This window comes from Myxine glutinosa, chromosome 11 (assembly GCF_964187855.1).
Source record: "Myxine glutinosa chromosome 11, kmMyxGlut1.1, whole genome shotgun sequence".
Lineage (NCBI taxonomy): Eukaryota > Metazoa > Chordata > Myxini > Myxiniformes > Myxinidae > Myxine > Myxine glutinosa.
In genome coordinates, this window is record NC_136271.1 from 73,218,150 (window position 1) to 73,235,948 (window position 17,799).

Genomic DNA, 17,799 nt, shown 5'->3' on the forward strand with positions numbered 1-17,799 from the left:
TGATAATATAATGATATTAATGTTATTTATTACAAAACAATATCCCCCTCCCCAAAGGTTTTTTGCGACGTGCGATATTGCCCCCTACCCGACATGACTCCCACTGCCGTTCCCATAGTGAGCAGGTGTACCAGTACTAAAAATTAACCAATGGAAGCACTGTATGGTAAATGCTCGACTGAGTCGATCATTTTCCCCTGCCATCTCGTGGACCCCATGGCGGCACTCCTCAGACCCCATGTTGAGAAAACCAGCCTTAGAGTATTATTTATATAGATTTTTCTGCGTTAACTGATCTGTATTTGTGATAAGTTGATGAGGCAACACAGCATCCATTAAAAGTGAACCTGCAGGTGAGGTTAGAGTGATGTGAAGATCTCCGCGGCGCGAGTACTCAATCGTTGCCTCGAGCTGCATGTGTTCCAACCAAAGAACGGATTCTTTGCGCCCAGAGCAGCCATTTGTAGGTACAGAAACGCGCACTTCATGGCCCGGACCCAACTGTCTACAAATAACAATAAAAATAATGAAAAAAAAAACCAATTAACATGGCATAAAGATGTGTAAATAAAAAAAAAGTACTGGCAGGAAACATTGAAATGGATTAATAATTTGTACAATAAAGGAGGAAATCATATTGGAGGAGACTATTGTTATGGTGCTGGAGGACCTTGGAGAGACACACAAAACACAAAGGATCTCTAGTATAGTTTTATCAGTAGCAATCGTGTCCAGCTAAATTATCTCCCCCCTTTTCATCGGTGGAAAGGGAAATGTGTTGTGTTTGTGTAGAAAGATTTGAACCCCTCTGTTATTCTCCTCCATGTAAACCCTCCCTGTATTTCCCTCTCTTATTTCCCTCTCCATATCTCTGTCACTCTCAATCTCTCTCTACCTGCACCTCTGCATCATATCCATGCATACTTTGTAACACTCAATCATCACACTCAACATCGTGCACAACATTACAAAAACCACCATACAAATCAAATCCACAAGAAACATCACCAGGTAGCGATGGATAAAATCAAGCACATCAAGTGCACAATAGCACAGCCCAAACCGCAGAGCCGCATATGGGTGGAATTGGCCGTCGACCCCGCTGTGGGACCATGGGCTCGCCCAATAATCGCATGGGAATAAGAGCGCACCATTCAGGAAGCTGCACGAAGAGCTGCCAGTCTCCAGTCCACGTCTCTACCAGGGGCTTTATAAGGCTGGAGAATTTCACGACTGTGGCTGGTATGTATCCAGGGACATCCAAGAGACAAGCTGCTGTGGAAATGAACGGACTGTTGCCACAGAGTGAGAGTTGGCAAGCCGTGGAGTTTTTTTCTCCCGGGAGGATGCACTGACCTACACTCTCTTTCTCTTTCAATCCCTATCATTCACTTGGAATGCATGAAAGCATTCAACGATGGCACCCTCACCTGTTCAGGGCTGCATTACTGACTCACATTCACGATTTCCTCTGTGGCACCACAAGCATTCACACACACTTCTCCCAACATGGAGCACCATGAACCACACCATCACACCCCCTCTCTCTCCCCATCCCCTCTTGCATGTTGGGTCAATAAGCCCCACCTTCTTCTTCTCTTTCTATCTATCCCTCTTTCTTATCTCCTTTCACCTGAGTAACTGAGGCACCTATGTGCGAAGATTCATGTTAAGTTGACTGACTTGTGTCCTTAAGGGTAAGATCTTTCTTTGTGAGACTGTTTTTGCTCTGTAACTAACTGCCTTGCATGTAAATACATGTCTTTTTGGCTTTTATAAACTGTTTCTAAACTGCAGATCATCTTTTCTCCATTGGTTGGATACCAGTGAGTAAATAATGGATGGGAGTTGTGCCCCGCTGCTTTGCTATGGTTAGTCACTAGCCAACGTCCCACTTACGGTATTGTTACGTTTGTGGGGGTGGGCATGAAATACATTAGGAAAGTTCAGAATGTGTTGGTTTTAGTATGGACCGTGTGATGCGAAGAAGAAGAAGAAACCCATCTCAATGCACATAAGCAGGGTGAATGTTCAGGTTAAGTGTTTTCATGTCACCATAAGGAGGGTGGTTTATGCTAATTAATTATAGGGCTTATGGTTAAAATTCCCCTGTACATGCTTGCCTCCCTGTGATTTTTCCCTAATGTTCTTATAAAACTCAGCTGGCCAGGCAATGGACTCATTCGCTCACAACACCGCCAGGGCCGACAGAAGCAGCATTTGCCGATCGACAAGTAAACCCCGACGTCATCCGAACATTCCCGAACAGAGATTAGACTCCACCCCCGATGACTCGTAACGAGGAGGCCACGCCCCGGCCTTCATGATTGGTGGAGGCATGATGGGATGATTGAGTAGTGCTCAGTGATTGGACAGAGTGTGACGTCAGCAGTCGAACATTCGAGAGCTGTAAGATGCCGTCTCGCCATCTTTGTCTCTCGCTCTTCTGGTCCTGGCTGCATAGCGGACGATCGCTCCTCTCGTGCGCGCTCGTGCAGAGAACCTTCAAAGCATTGTGGAGTTTTTGCAACGTTGGAGGAGGGGGGTGTTGTTGGACTGTGGTGTCTTTCGGGGAAACTGGGGCCGCGTTGCGCTTGGCGGTGGAAGCGAGGAAGGGCTGGTTGAGTGCATGCTCGCGCCTGGGCATTTTCTGACGCGCGGGTTCAGCGCCATTATCGTGGCGCGTCCCGCACAAGCGGCTACACCAGCAGCAATGACCAATGCGCCCTCGACGCACTTTGGGGCCAGAGCTGAGGGTCAGCCCTACAGTAAGGGAAGTTATTTTTATTTATCTTTCCCCCTTGTTTGTATGAGTCTGAGTGGAGGCATCTCAAATGAGGAAATCGTTTTTACCTCACATTCATTTTAATTGCTTGCATTATTTTCATTAAATATTTATTTGTTCACTTTCAATTTATTGTCTTGTTTCGTTTCTTTGTTTTGTGGGTTCGGATTACACCCGTGTATTCCTGATTAGATAAGGCTTCGGTCCATGCACCGCACGTGCCAAAAATAATCCCACCAAGTTCGGGCATACGCCTCAGAGTTAAAGCTCGTTTCGGCTATTCGTCTGAGGTCGGTCTTCATCGGCGATGGACAGGACAGTATCTCTCAGCCGTTCTTGATTGACAGTAGTGGGGTGTTAAGAACACGGTTCTCTATCTGGGGGGATTAATTTGCCAAGAAGGTAATATGGGAATTGGACGTGAGGACCCTACCTAAATGAATCGCATTAGACGGTGTCCATGGTTGCTTAACAACCCGTTGTGCCGCAGAGTTATCTTGCGAAGCAGTAAATGGTCGGGAAGCGGGTCCGAGAAGTACCTTGTGACCTGGACCAGCAGGTCCATAACACTAGCATACTAAAATACACAATTTGGTGTCTGTCTTTTGACTCCAATACATTTGGTCGTTACTTGTCCAATCTAAACCAAACTTGCCAGGGGAATGAGGGATCACACAACATATGTTATAACAATTTAATTTCCCCTCTCTACAAGGGGGTTTTCTACATTGGACGAGCTCTGTGATAAGGTTTATAAATAGCTTGTCATGGTGTTTTGTGAAGCACACCCACATGAGGAACTAATAATTATTATAACCACAAACTATTCGTTCAATTCTGTCCAATGTATGATAAACTTTTTAAACATTTGCTACTGTAGTTTAACACGAAACGAACAAATTTGGAGGAAATCTGATGTCCTTGAGGCATTCTATGCTTATCGTGCCCCACAGGGGGAGTGGCAGAATGGGAGTCTCAAGAGAGGGGGTGTGGGATGGGTGGAGGCAGGGGGATGGGTGGGAGGAGGTAGGGGAAGGAGTGGGGTAGGAGTCTGAAGAGAGGGGGTAGGAGGAGGTGGAAGGAGGGAGGACAAGGGGTGGAGTGCAAGGAGGTGGAATGTGGGAGGGGAAGGGGTGGGGTACAAGTCCGGAGCCAGGACAAGGGGTGTGGTGGGAGGAGGCAGGGAAATGGGTGGGATGAGGGAGGGGTAGTGGTGGGAAGAGAGGCAATGCCAGGTACCTTTGCTGGTAGCTAATAAAGATGCTTAGATGAGTCTTTACACATGAAAGATGTATCCCATTGCATGTCCGATTATATTTTGGACTGTATATGGATTGTTTCGCACTTGTATCTTGGGGCGTCATATGTCATTTCTCCTGGTCATGGCTTAGGCCTTAGACTGACAAGATACCAGTTGTGGCTCAATAACACTGAATGTCTAAGATAAGATGTGTCGGTTTGTGCATTGCCTCGAAAGCTTATAACTCGGATAAACTCATCACTCTCACTTGGACTTGTAAACAAAATCGTGTGACTCTAGCTCAGACGCATCAATGTACGCAAAGTATATAGTTTGCCGATTCTGACGACAGAATTAACATTTACATGAATGTGAGATTGCTAAAAGCACGGAATTATTAATCAATAAAGCTTTTATGCATTTCTTTTGACTTTTTCTGTCTTTTTCAGAAAAAAATTCCAGACCAACCAATGCCCAAAAAATAAAAAACATCAAACTTTTGTTCGCAGATATGTATCATGTTAACAACTTGTGAGATTATAAAGACAATATTATACTTCTCCATTAAACAGTGCAAGTGACGTTTAACATTGTGCTTACTGTGGCTGAAAGTTGTTGTCAGAAACAATGCAGATGTGTTTTTCTGGGACACTTTTCCAGCTCTTGGAACCTGCGAGAGCAACCTGACATCGAAGGTTATATGAAGACATTGTCCTTTTCTCAATCAAACACCCATTTTATATAATCAACATGAAACTGTGGAATGACTTATCAAACGAGCACGTGCTCCAGTTTAAATTGCACATGGACTGCTGCATTGTCCAACATAATACAAACTTCCTTTCATAAGAAAGAAGGCTCCTGCAGCCATCTTCATCCCAAATCCTTCTGTTGTTCTCACTAACAAAACAGCAGGAAGTGCCAAAGACAAGAATTGCCAGCACCACAGTAAAACTTCTAAATTCCTGTCAACTTCAATTGAAGGTCAGGCCAGCCGGTTTGTGAAAGACTTGGGCCAATTGTACGCGATATCTGAGTGGCTGACCACAACATAGTGGGGGAAATGGCATAAGGAAGGGAAAAGAAATTGCTTTCTCTGTAATAGTCACAGGAACATTTTTGGTAAGAGAGATGATGGAAGCTTTCCTGTTTGGGAAAGGCAGTTTATATGAACGATTATGGAAAAAATTGACAAACGGTATAATGCCTCACCAGGGATTTTGCATTTAGTAGGCCAAAACCAAAGCGGCTGTTGACCATAAGTCCGGCTCCATTACGTTTCCAACCGGGGTTCCTTGCAAGTGGCTCATACTCTGATGTCCACACGATCAGGTGCTGTACATCTCGCCATGTAAGTTCAGGGCTGCACCAACACATACAGGGCACAGGAAGGTCGCAAACACAAAGTATACTCGCACATTTCAGAATATTCACTCAAAACAATCTAAAGAACACCTCGGAACACTCGTACTCCAATTTCATCATGTGACTCCAAAAATGGTCAAACTCAAAATATATTTTTTGTTTAATGAAAATGGATGACCTGATTTCAGTATAAATTAAATAATCTTTCCGGTTTCTATGAGTGGTCTATTAGTACTTTCATTATAAACCCCGAGGGGTTGTTTTTTTTTGTATACAACATCGAGGCTCGTGAAAGAGCTAACATTAATCACAAAAAAAATAATCAAACAGACGCAAAAAAAACATACAATAATGGGAGCGGTAGACAAGATGGGGAGAGATGGGGAAGCACACAAACACAACATTTGAGAGCAGGGACATCCGGAGATCTGTGGGAGGCTTGGGGGGAAGAGGCGTGGGGAGGAGCGGGTGGGGCGGGGGGGGGGGGGGAAGGGGAGAAGTATAAAACACAAGGACACTGCAAGGACTTCCAGGAAAGAGGTTGGTATTTCAAAAAAGTGGATCTGGGGTGAATTCGCGGGGGTAGAAAATATCATGATTTTGGATGTAGTGGGGGGGCCTATGTACTCAACTTCAAGTTCGTGTGCAGTTCATGTTAATTTTGGACAACCACTATAAATGTATTCTACTGGGTCCTACTAATCGGAAAAATGATGTCGCCATTTTTTTCTGTTGACCTTTAGTGACCTTGACTCAAGGTCAAAGTTCAAATGTCATTACAGTGAACATCCTTCATCCAAAGTGTATCAACCTGGGTACCAAAATGTGGTAAATTTCACAAGGAACATTGGTTATGACATTTGTTTCGTCTTTTGACCTTTCGTTTTTTTGCAATATGCAAATGAGCTAATTAGAGACAAAAATATGCATAATTAGCATAACCTATTAAACATATATCCCGGTTATACATATAATGGCTAGTACATCCCGTCTCCAGAAAATGTTAATTGAATGAATGAATGAATGAATGAATGAATGAATAAATGAATGACTGAATGAATGAATGATCGTTTTAAGGCCAGAAAATGAAAATGTAAAAATCCAGAAAATGTTAATTGTTAGTAATTAATCACAAATGTATCCTGGGTCCTATTATCTGACTGATGTTGTCAATATTCTTGTGACTCTTGTGACCTTGAACTAAGGTCAAAGTTCAAAGAGCATATTTTGGCCACAATTCTGCATTACCATGATTGTGTTCCTATGTGCATCTAATGGTTATTGTTGACACACATTGTAAAAAACTTTGCACTGAGTAAACTGGAAACATGTTTTTGCTTTTAGATTAGCTTCTTATATTGTTCACAACAAAGGATCTTCATAATCTTCTTCTTCTTCATCAATCCCAAAAGCATGTCCGTGGTCATTGTTAGTACAGTTGTCATCATCTGCACCACACACACACACATCTCTGTGCAGTTCATATTCTGTGATCTGCATGAGCAGTGAGAGCTGCATTTTGTTGTCGTACATCCACACTTAACTCGGTGAGTGATGGCATATGGGGCAGGAAGTTGCTTTGTTGAGATGGCCACCAGACCATCACCTTCCACTTTCCACCCAAAGTCTGTAGCAGGTGGGAGCTGTGGGTCAGGCACGTAATCTTGGTTCCACACCATCGCTTGGTAGTGGGCACGCGCGATAGCTTCTTCCAAAACTCCTCGAGTAGGCGGCAACTTTTGAGCTTCTCATTGTTTCTTTGTGAACAATCTCCAGCGGAGGTCGCCAACATTGGTGATGGATGTCCCTGGCTCGTACAACTGACAAACAAACTCTTCTAGAGCTGCAATTGTTTCTGCTGATGGTCCATTACGATTACCAAGAGATGCAAAGGCAGATCAATATTCAATATCAATATTCAAATTCAAAATTCAATTCAAAAATCAATATTCCAGACATCCGACTTATTTTGCTTGATCGCATCGCATGGTTAAAATGACATTTGACATTTCACCTTGGGTCAAGGTAAGTAAAGTCAAGTACATGTCAAAGGTCAGTTAATATCAAGAACATGTCAACAGAAAACAATAAGCAACATATTTTTCCAGTTTAGGATCCGGCAGAACACATTTGAGATGGGAACTAATGATTGGCATACAATAATAATGCGAAGTGATGGGATTTACGTGTATGATGAAGACTATATGTTAATTATGCATATTTTTTCTCTAATTAGGTCATTTGCTTATTAATTTGCATATTGCAAACATCTGAGAGGGCAAATGACAAAACAAATGTCATAATCAATGTTCCTTGTGAAATTTGCCACATTTTGGTACCAATGTCGATATACTTTGAATGAAGTATGGTCACTGTAATGACGTTTGAACTTTGACCTTGAGTCAAGGTCACTAAAGGTCAACAGAAAAAAATGGCGACATCATTTTTCCGATTAGTAGGACCCAGTAGAATACATTTATAGTGGTTGCCCAAAATTAACATGAACTGCACACGAACTTGAAATTGAGTACAAAGCCCCGCCCCCCCCCCCCCCCCCACTAATGGGGGAAGATATTAAAGAGATGGTGGTGAACAGCTGTTTTAAAGACCTGGAGGGAGGAGTGGGAATGAAGAGAGTGAGGGAGTTTGTTCCAGAGGTGGGAGAAAAGAGGAATGAATGAGTGAAGGATTATGAAAGTGAAATCTGTTTGGTGGCCATATTGGATTTTAAAAGAAAACTTTAAAAACACACTTTTCTGAAACCACTTAGCCGATTGATACGAAACTTGAAACACATGTTTACATTCCGATGGAGGGGAAATACTTGCAAACTATGATGTCATCATTCATGTGGTTTGGCCTCCATCTTGAATTTAAGTTAAAAAAAATTAAAATGACCTTTTACGGAGTACCTCTTAACGGATCAATGCAAAATGTCATGCACATGATTCAACTACTGGTGTGGGAAAAATATTTGTAAACTATGATGTTATCAGTCACGTGATATGGTGGCCATCTTGAATTTAAGGAAAACCTTTAAACATCTTTTTCTCCAGAACTGCTGAAGGGATCAATACGATATTTCAGATGTATGATCAACTCCCCATGAGAAAAAATGTTTCTGAACTATGTCATCATCAGTCACATGCTATGGTGGCCATCTTGGATTTATCGGGAAAAAATTGAAAATCTATATCTCCAGAACCACCTAACCGATCCAAACCAAAATTTTCATATACCAGTGAGGTACCCGTGCTACGCACGGGTGGGAGGCCAGTAGCAAACAGACAATGCAGAAACGGCGAATGCTAAAGCATGAAACCAATAAATTCCAAATTACTGTAGCACCTTCAGTCGCACGTCAGACATGGACAGCAAGTTCCTGAAGGACTTCCATGAAAAACGTACCCGTTCGCAAACAACCGGGTACGTTTGTTCCCTATCCAGTCAATGGCGAATCTGCATATGGCGATCTGCGAATTTCACGTTTAGAAAGTAGAAACCATCATGGCATTCTCTTTTTTCATTCCAAACAGCATAACTCCAATCACAAATTATATAACATTAATATAAAAAATAAAATTTTAACAACATTCGTGACATAAACAAATATTTAAATCCTGATGTGAAGTTCCGTACGGTTGGGTGAACACAATTACGAATTCAAAATCGTAATCGTATTCACTCAATTCCAATCATCAATTGATACTTTAACAAAACAATTAACACGATTAACGTTTAACGATTTAACATTATGAATGAATGACGGTTGTATTGGGATCTTATCAAACCCGCGCATTGCCGTCATCTGTCCACTTCCGGATTCACTGCAGGTTCGTAATTCTCATCAAAATCTAAACAGTATTTGTAGAATTTCAATAAAAGCCACATCACTGTTCATATCGGTAAATATTATTCCATCGTGTTTGGAAAAACTGGAAAATTGGAAAATTGGAAAACTTGGAAAATTTTGAAAAACAACATAGCCTATTTTACTCCAGGGGGTCCCAGGAATACCCACCCAAAATATCATTGCGATCGGTTGAGCCGTTTTTGTGGTACCTTCAAACGGACAGACGGACGGACATTTGGTGAATTATAGTAAGATGATCGAATACCCATTCGGAAAATTTATTGAAAACGATGACATCATCAGTCATGTGGTATGGCAGCCATTTTGTCTGGAAGCCTTTCATCACTGCTCGCAGTTCTAGTTTTTATTATGATTACAAATCTGTGGTGAACATCAATATTGATTGCAACTATAAACATTTAAGTACTGTACTTCATTTCTGCATATTGTATTCGACAATGTTATAGCAAGCTTTAACCAATATCATTACATTTGTTGCACAACCATCAGGCCTCCCGAGCAAAAGTCTTACTTGGCCTCCAGGGCAAGAGCGATGATGCCCGCAGCAAGAGGGGCAGAGGCCGATGTGCCCGTGTGGGTGTCTGTACAGCGATTGTGTAGGTCGGCGCTGGTCTAGTATATCAGGTACATTAGATCGACACCAAAGAGGTCCAAAATGGTGGGTGACAGGTAAGCAGAAATGCAAGGTCAGATCAGAGATGTAAAACTGTTACACTTCAATTTTCACCCTCAACCATTGCTTATGTAAATCACCAACTCTTGTTAGCCTTTGTGATCTATCACAAACCATCGTATATTCTTTCTTTTGGAGATTACCCAACAATTTGTTTACTAAGAGTGATTGGAAAACATAAACAATTTGTCTGACTCAATTTGTATATCACATTCCTCATTGGCTGTTGTGTCACCAGTAGCTTATAAAAGGCAGCAACTTTGATGAACATTTGCCTTCGTATCACATATTCCGCAATGAAAAAGAACAGCAGAAGAACATGGATTGAAATCAGCCTCGAGATATTAACCATGACATATTGTCTCTCGGAGTACACTACTACAATCACTCGTTAGAGCACAACTTCCATTTCTACCATACAGTAAGATTAGTCATGGACTTCTCCCACTAAATGTACCAAGTATTGAGCCTGTCATGAAGAGGTAGATTTTCTGAAGTTATTTATATTTTTCACCTCTCATTTATAATTAATCTACAGTCGTGGCCAAAAATATTGATACCCTTGCTCTTTTTTCAAATAACTCACAATTTTCTCTAAAAATAAGTTGAAATTGACAAATGTATTTGGTCTCTACAATTCTTTATTTAACTGTTTATATTACAGAACCTTTGTTTTTGATTCAGAACTTAATATATCTTTCAAAACAAAACAAAAAATAAATGGCATTGACAAAATTATTGACACCGTAGCCTTAATATTTGGTAGCACACCCTTTGGACAAAATAACTCCTAGAGCCATGAATGAGCTTCCTCCACCTCTCCACTGGCAGTTTGGCCCACTCTTCTTATGCAAACTCCTCCTGTTCTCCCAGATTTGAAGGGTGCCTTCTCCCAACTGCTGTTTTCAGATCTCCCCACAGGTGTTCAATGGGATTTAGATCTGGACTCATTGCTGGTCACTTCAGAACAGTCAAGCATTTTGACTTGAACCATTCCTGGGTGCTTTTTGAAGTGTGTTTGAAGTCATTGTCTTGCTGCAAGACCCATGACCTTCGACAGAGACCTAGCTTTCTGACACTGGGTTGAACATTGTGCTCCAAAATGCCTTGAATCTCCTGATTTCATGATGCCATGCACACATTCAAGGTACCCAGCGCCAGAGGCAGCACAGCAACCCCAAAACATCGCTGAACCTCCTCCATGTTTGACTGTAGGGAAGGTGTTCTTTTCTTTGAAGGCTTCATTTTGTTTTCTGTAAACATAGAGATGATGTGCTTTACCAAAAAGCTCTAATTTGGTCTCATCTGTTCATAGGACATTCTCCCAGAAGGATTTTGGCTTGTTCAGGTGTGTTTTGGAAAAGTCTCGTCAGGCTTTCTTATGTCTCTCTCAGCAGTGGGGTCCTCCTGGGTCTCCTACCATAGAACACCCTTTCAATGAGTTGGTGATGGATGGTGCAAGTTGAAACTGTCGTACCTTGTGTCTAAAGGTCAGCTTGAATCTGTTTGGCAGTTAATCGAGGTGCTTTCTCCACCATTCGAACAATCCTTCACTGCAATCTTCGATCAAGGTTTCTCTTGCGGCCACGTCCAGGGAGGTTGGCTAAAGTCCCATGGGCCTTAAACTTCCTGATAACATTGCGTACGGTGGACACAGGAACATCAAGGTCTCTGGAGATGGACTTGTAGCCTTGAGATTGTCCATTCTTGGCTACAATCTTGTTTCCGACCTCCTCAGACAATTCTCTGGTTTTCTTTCTTTTCTCCATGCTCATTTCTCCATGCTCACACACCGTCACACAAAACAGCAGAATTAGTCCTTTTCTCTTTTCAAACTGGTTGAATAAGTGATATTTTTTTTATTTATATTGCAGGCACCTGCATCTCACCACAGGCGAGTTCAATTCCAAAGTAAAGGAGAAACACCTGCTTGAAATCTAATTATTTCTAACAACTACTAAAAGGTGCCAATAATATTGTCCGGGCCATTTTAGGATTTCTGTGTGGAATAAGGTAAGATTTCGTAATTTTTTCAGCTTTGTTGTTTTGTTCCTCTGCAAACCAAAGAAATACATATGTGGATACCAAAATATTGTTTAATTTCAACAATTCTCTGAAAGAAATGGTGAATTATTAGAAAAAAGTGCAAGGGTGCCAATATATTTGGCCACGACTGTATAAAGCTTTGAAGAGGCATTTATAATAAAAAAATTTGAATAAAACTACATATACTTACAGGTTGGTAATCTAATCTTTTGTAAATCATGACCTTTAAAAGTGATAAATGTACACAGAGGTTTGTGGTGGAAACTGGTTGAATATCTTTGTCCAGATGGATATGACGAAGACGTTGCAGCTAATATATTTACCTCCACCACCGATGGTGGACGGAGGATGCATTTTCACCAATGTCTGTCTGTCTGTTTGTCTGTCTGTTTGTCTGTCTGTTTGTCTCTCTGTTTGTCTCTCTGTTTGTCTGTCTGTTTGCCTCTCTGTTTGTCTGTCTGTTTGTCTGTCTGTTTGTCTGTCTGTTTGTCTGTCTGTTTGTTTGTCTGTCTGTTTGTCTGTCTGTTTGTCTGTCTGTTTGTCTGTCTGTTTGTTTGTCTGTCTGTTTGTCTGTCTGTTTGTTTGTCTGTCGGTTTGTTTCTCGGTTTGTTTCTCGGTTTGTCTGTTTTTGTCTGTGAGCAGGATATCTCAAAAGGTTGTGGACAGATTATGACAAAACTAGGTGGATGAGTTGGGAGGGTGACAAGAACAAGCCGATTCGATTTTGGTTCAGGTCCGAATCCAGATCCGGCCTATCAGTGGAATGCATTCGGTAAACTGTTCAGCCTGGCGGAGGTATGCTCTCTACAGAGTGCCGTTCTAGTTGTCTTTTGCAATGGATCGGTGAAGTGAAGGTGCAATAGAAAAGTAAAACGAAATAGATACTCTTTTGCATATGGGCAAATGACAACAAAAACGTTAATTTATATAACTTTAAGTCCAGTGACATTGATGCATTAATATTTGTGTTTTGTATGCGAGGCCCACTAACCACAAACCAATATTTGTACCGGATCTAGATGATACAATCTCGGTTTAAGAACCACATGCCAAGTAAAAGGAAATATGAGCAAACTTTAATTTCAACAACGCCACTGAAATAATTATGTGTGTGCATGCGTGTATTATATGTATATATCTAGATGGTAGCCTTTCAATACTTTCCTGAACCACTAGATGCCCTTCGTGGTTTGCAGTCATGATGTCGTCGTGATGACATCATCACGGCATTGGTCTAAATTCGGAGCATTCAGTATTTCCATATATATATGTATATAATTATATATATATATATATATATATATATATTGTCTACAGAAAGTCTACACCCCCTTTCAAAATTTTCACCTTTTGTTACCTTATTGCCTGGAATTAAAATTCATTAAATCGGACTTTTTCCACCTTTATTTACACATTGTAAACACAACTACCAAGTGAAAAACATATTCTACAAATTTCAGAAAATTAATTAAAAATACAAAACTAGATTATCTTGGTTGGATGTGTCCACCCCCTTATAATAATAGAAATGGTAAATTAGATCAGGTGTAACCAATCACCTTCAAAATTACAAGCCAAGTTAATTGGACTCCACCTGTGTTCAATTGTAGTGATTCTGATTATTTCAGAATAAAATCGGCTGTCCCTGCAGGTTTCCTCTGCTGGGTAGGGCATTCCTCAGCCCAGTTTTGGTGAGTAGGCTGCAAGAGGAGGGGTGCTTTGGTGTCTGTCCACCATGAGCCGCTTGTGAGCTTTGTTGTGTTTGTTGAGCACCATTTTCTTTATTTCCCATCTTGTATACATGTTATTTTCCTTTCTTGTCTTTGTTACCCTCGCCAGAGGAGAGGGTATTGCATTTGAGTCCGTTTGTTTGTCTGTATGTTTGTCCGCACAGAATAAATGCGATTTTCTCTGCAACCGTTGGCCGGATTGACAGGAAATTTTCACCATAGGTGCAACTCCACCTGTATCTGTATAATTTTCTAATTATAATTATGACGTCATAGGTCACGTGGTTCGGCCGCCATCTTGGATAAACCGAAAAACTTTGCACCTCCATATCTCCAAAAGCACTGAATAGAAAAAATTGAGACATGGCTCATTGTAAAGAACTCTCCATGTGGAATAAAATATGTTAATGATGATGTCATAGGTACCTCCATTATGACGTCATAATTCGACAAGTACAAAACTTCATCCGATCAAGATGAAATTTCTTGAGAATAATCTAGGAATAAATTAGTTTAGAAAGAAAATAATGATGACGTCATCGGTCACGTGGTTCGGCCGCCATATTTGTTTAAACACAAAAGCCTTAAAAACCACTGAAAATACACCCTGGCAAGGGTTTGCAATCTCTGATTGCTCTTTTTCTTGTTTGTCCTGCATTTTTGTTCGTCTTTCTCCTTCCTGCTTTTCCTCGGCCTTCCTCCTGTTTGGCGGCCTCACCCTCCAGGGCAGGTATTCAGCCTCGCACTTTCCCGCTTCTACTTCCCTCCCTCCCTCTCCCCACCCGTCATTCCCTGTGTTGTTCTCCGCCCCTACCCAGGACTCCAGCATGGCGAGCAGCGTCATAACTGCGTCCGTTTCAAGTTTGTGAAGAAAGGACCTGTTCTGCCTAATGAGGTGTTTGGTCGGATAGTATAATTGGGTGCAATAGAATTCAAGGCTGGGGATTTTTACTGCCTCATCTCCTTGACTAATGGGTTTGACGTGTCTTTCCAATCCGCTGGGGGATTTGCCGAGTTCTGGGTGAGGTGGACTGCCGCTCGGTCAGCTGGGTCTCTGGCTGACTGGGCGGTCGAGGCTTTTCCTGGTCATGAGAGGGTCGTGACGGTCCGCCTCTACAAAGAGTGTATCAGATTACGAAGTGCAGTATTGGTTGTCCCATTATGTTGATATAAAGAACCCACCATAGCATATCCGAAATGGTTTGGGTATATGGACCGGAGCTCGGCAGTATCGCATCAAGTTCAGGGTTAAGGAGGATGGTTCGGTTACCCACATCCCCAATGGGATTGTAATTGGGATGGACCGAGGGCAGTTGTATTACGTGGGTCAGCTGAAAGTATGCCGCAGGTGCGGACAATTGACCACTTTGTACCTGCATGTAAAGAACAGTTTTGCTCTCAGTGTGGTTCGTTGGGACACTTGAGGAAGCACTGCACCTCTCAGGTGCGGTGCAACCTGTGTGGTGTGATGGGGCACACTTTCTGCTCCTGCCCACGAAGCTACGCCAGCAAAATACATGTGGGTGGGAGTGGGGGTGTTACCTTGGGGACAAGTGCTGCCATGGCTGTGTTGCCTCTTTTCCCCTCCGCAGTTTTCCCCTCCCCTCTTTTCCCCAGTTAACGAGGAGAGGAGGACTGAGAGAGAGGAGGAGAGGAGGACTGAGAGAGAGGAGGCAAGAGTGGCGGCAGAGGTCCCCTCACCCCGGGCAGGGGTGGTGCTGCCGGCGGAGAAAGGGGAGAGGAGAGAGGAGGGAACAATCATCGACACGGGTGAGTTGGCCATTGGGCCCATTGATGGGAGAGAAGAGGATGCTGGGATCGACATGGGTGCGTTCGCCCCTGGGCCCACTGAGGGGAGAGAGGAGGGCCATGACCTCTCCAGCTATGAGAACGTGGACAAAAGTGGCTGGACCACCATGAAGTGACGGACGGGCCAAGTCAAAGGGAAAGCCCCCCTGAGGAAGAGCCAAGGCCCCGGCCCGGTCCACAAAAAACGTACAATGGCCATATGAAGGTGCCAAAATGCTCCGTGCCCTCCAGGTGCTCAGTGGAGGAGATCCAGAGGCAGCTATGTTCTTTGGAACACGTCCCTTCAGCCGCTATCTCCCCTATCGGCTCCAGCTCCCACTCTTGCTCCCCATGAGAAGACTCCCAGCCCCCCATTTGTGGCCGCCCTTCTGTGGGTGTCAGATACAAAGGGGAAAAATGGGGGAAAAACTGACTTTTGGGATTTTCCTTTTGATGGACTGAGCGTTTTGATGGTTGAACATTTATTCACTTATTGTTATTTAGTTGTTTGATTATTGTTTTTGATTTATTGTTGTTCATTTGTTTGATTATTGTTCTTGATTTATTTGATTTTGATTATGGCTTTGATTTTTAGTTTGATGTTTTGATGGGTTTTTTTTTTTCTTTTCCTTTTTTGTAATAAAAAAGGCTTAGGTCATTGTGGAAAGGCATTGATCAGGGGATGGGTATAAAAATATTTCAAAGGCTTTGAGTATCCCTTGGAGCACAGTCAAGACAATCATTAAGAAGTGGAAGGCATATGGTTCCACCAAGACCCTGCCTAGATCAGGCCGTCCCTCCAAACTGGATGACCAAGCAAGGAGGAAACTCATTAGAGAGGCCAATGGCAACTTTGAAAGAGCTACAGGTTTTTATGGCAAAGACTGGTCACTGTGTGCACGTGACAACAATATCCCAAGAACTCTACAAGTCTGGCCTGTATGGTAGCGTGGCAAGAAGGAAGCCATTACTCAAACTAGAACGGCACTCTTCAACATCAGGACGTCGACTGATATACCTCCGCCCACATTGTTACATCATTACAATACTTGTATCAAGTTTGATTTAAATCCATTCAGCTGTGCCCAAGTTAGCCACGAAACAAGACAAGAAGGTTAAAATGCAACAATAAACGATTTAATGAAAATAAAGGCAAGTAACAATGAAAGGTGATGTAAAAATTAAAATTCCTAATTTGAGACGTCTCCACTCAGACTCGTATACAAACAAGAGGAAAACGAAAGTAAAAATAAATGATATTTCGTTTCAAGCCGGCCGGCACTTAGCTTTGCGTCCCCAAATGGCTGGTAGGGCTTGCTGGTCGTCGAACCAGTCACTGCGCGGTAAGCGCACAAGATGGCGCGGCACCGTGCCCGTAGCCAGCCGCCGGCGTGAGGCAAGCAGGCAGGATCCCTCTTTGTTTCGCTCGTGACCCCCTCCTTCTCTGCAGAGCACCACCGTCAACCAACACCTCCTCCTTCCACGTTGAAAAAGTCCCAAAGCCCCAAAACGTCTCCTCACCAGCGCACCCGAGACAACAGCGTCCACTCAAGACGAGAGCCAGAACGAGAGTGAGACCAAAATGGCAAGACGATGTATTTTCCCTTCAGCTCTTGAATGTTCCACGATGACGTCAAACTCCGTCCAATCACGGAGCGCTATCCCATCATCCATAGCGCCTCCACCAATCATGAAAGCCGGGGAGTGGCCTCCTCATTACGAGTCTTTGGGGGTGGGGGGGAGGGGGTAGACAGAGTCTAATCTCCTTCGGGAATGTTCGGCTGGGCGGGGTTCCTTTGCTGATCGGCATGTCCGGACATACTGTTAGCTATTAGGGTTGTTGTAATGGCAGCCCTTTTTGATGTAACAACAACAACCACCGACAGAACCAGAACATTGCCAATCGGACTAAGCCCTGCCTCCAAAGGACCATAGGAAACAGGCCACGCCCCTGAGGGACATGATTAGCCAAGAGGTTGTGGGCGGGGCGAACTGGGAGGGGCATGCGGTGATTGGTTCTGAAGAGGAATAAGAAGAGCACGTCTCTCTCTGTCTCTCTCTCGGCTGGTTCTTGCTCGGAGAAGAAGGGGTCATTTTGTTCTGATCGTGGACGATCGATCGTGTGCTGTGTTTTGCGCATTTTGGGAAGCGAGGAGCTCTTTGCCGTGTCGGCAGTGTTTTGCAGGTTTTGGACGACTGTTGGGCTCTTGGAAGCTGAAGGCTGCGTTGCACTTGACGGTAGAGAATTGAAAGGAGGCCGTCTAATCTGCTCACCTCACGCTTATAGTGCCTTCAACG

At 43.1% G+C, this 17,799-nt stretch overlaps 1 protein-coding gene across 1 annotated transcript in view; it reads right to left on the bottom strand.

Annotated features, from left to right (window-relative positions):
• The window catches only part of LOC137436777 (neuroendocrine convertase 1), a 70,572-nt gene that overhangs the window by 12,478 nt on the left and 40,295 nt on the right, over positions 1–17,799 (bottom strand). The window contains exons 9-12 of the mRNA XM_068130864.2: positions 9,776–9,876; positions 5,238–5,388; positions 4,626–4,708; positions 348–505 (exon numbers count right to left, since the gene is read on the bottom strand). Coding sequence (XP_067986965.2) covers positions 348–505; positions 4,626–4,708; positions 5,238–5,388; positions 9,776–9,876 — 493 coding nt within the window. The remainder of the gene's footprint in view (positions 1–347; positions 506–4,625; positions 4,709–5,237; positions 5,389–9,775; positions 9,877–17,799) is intronic.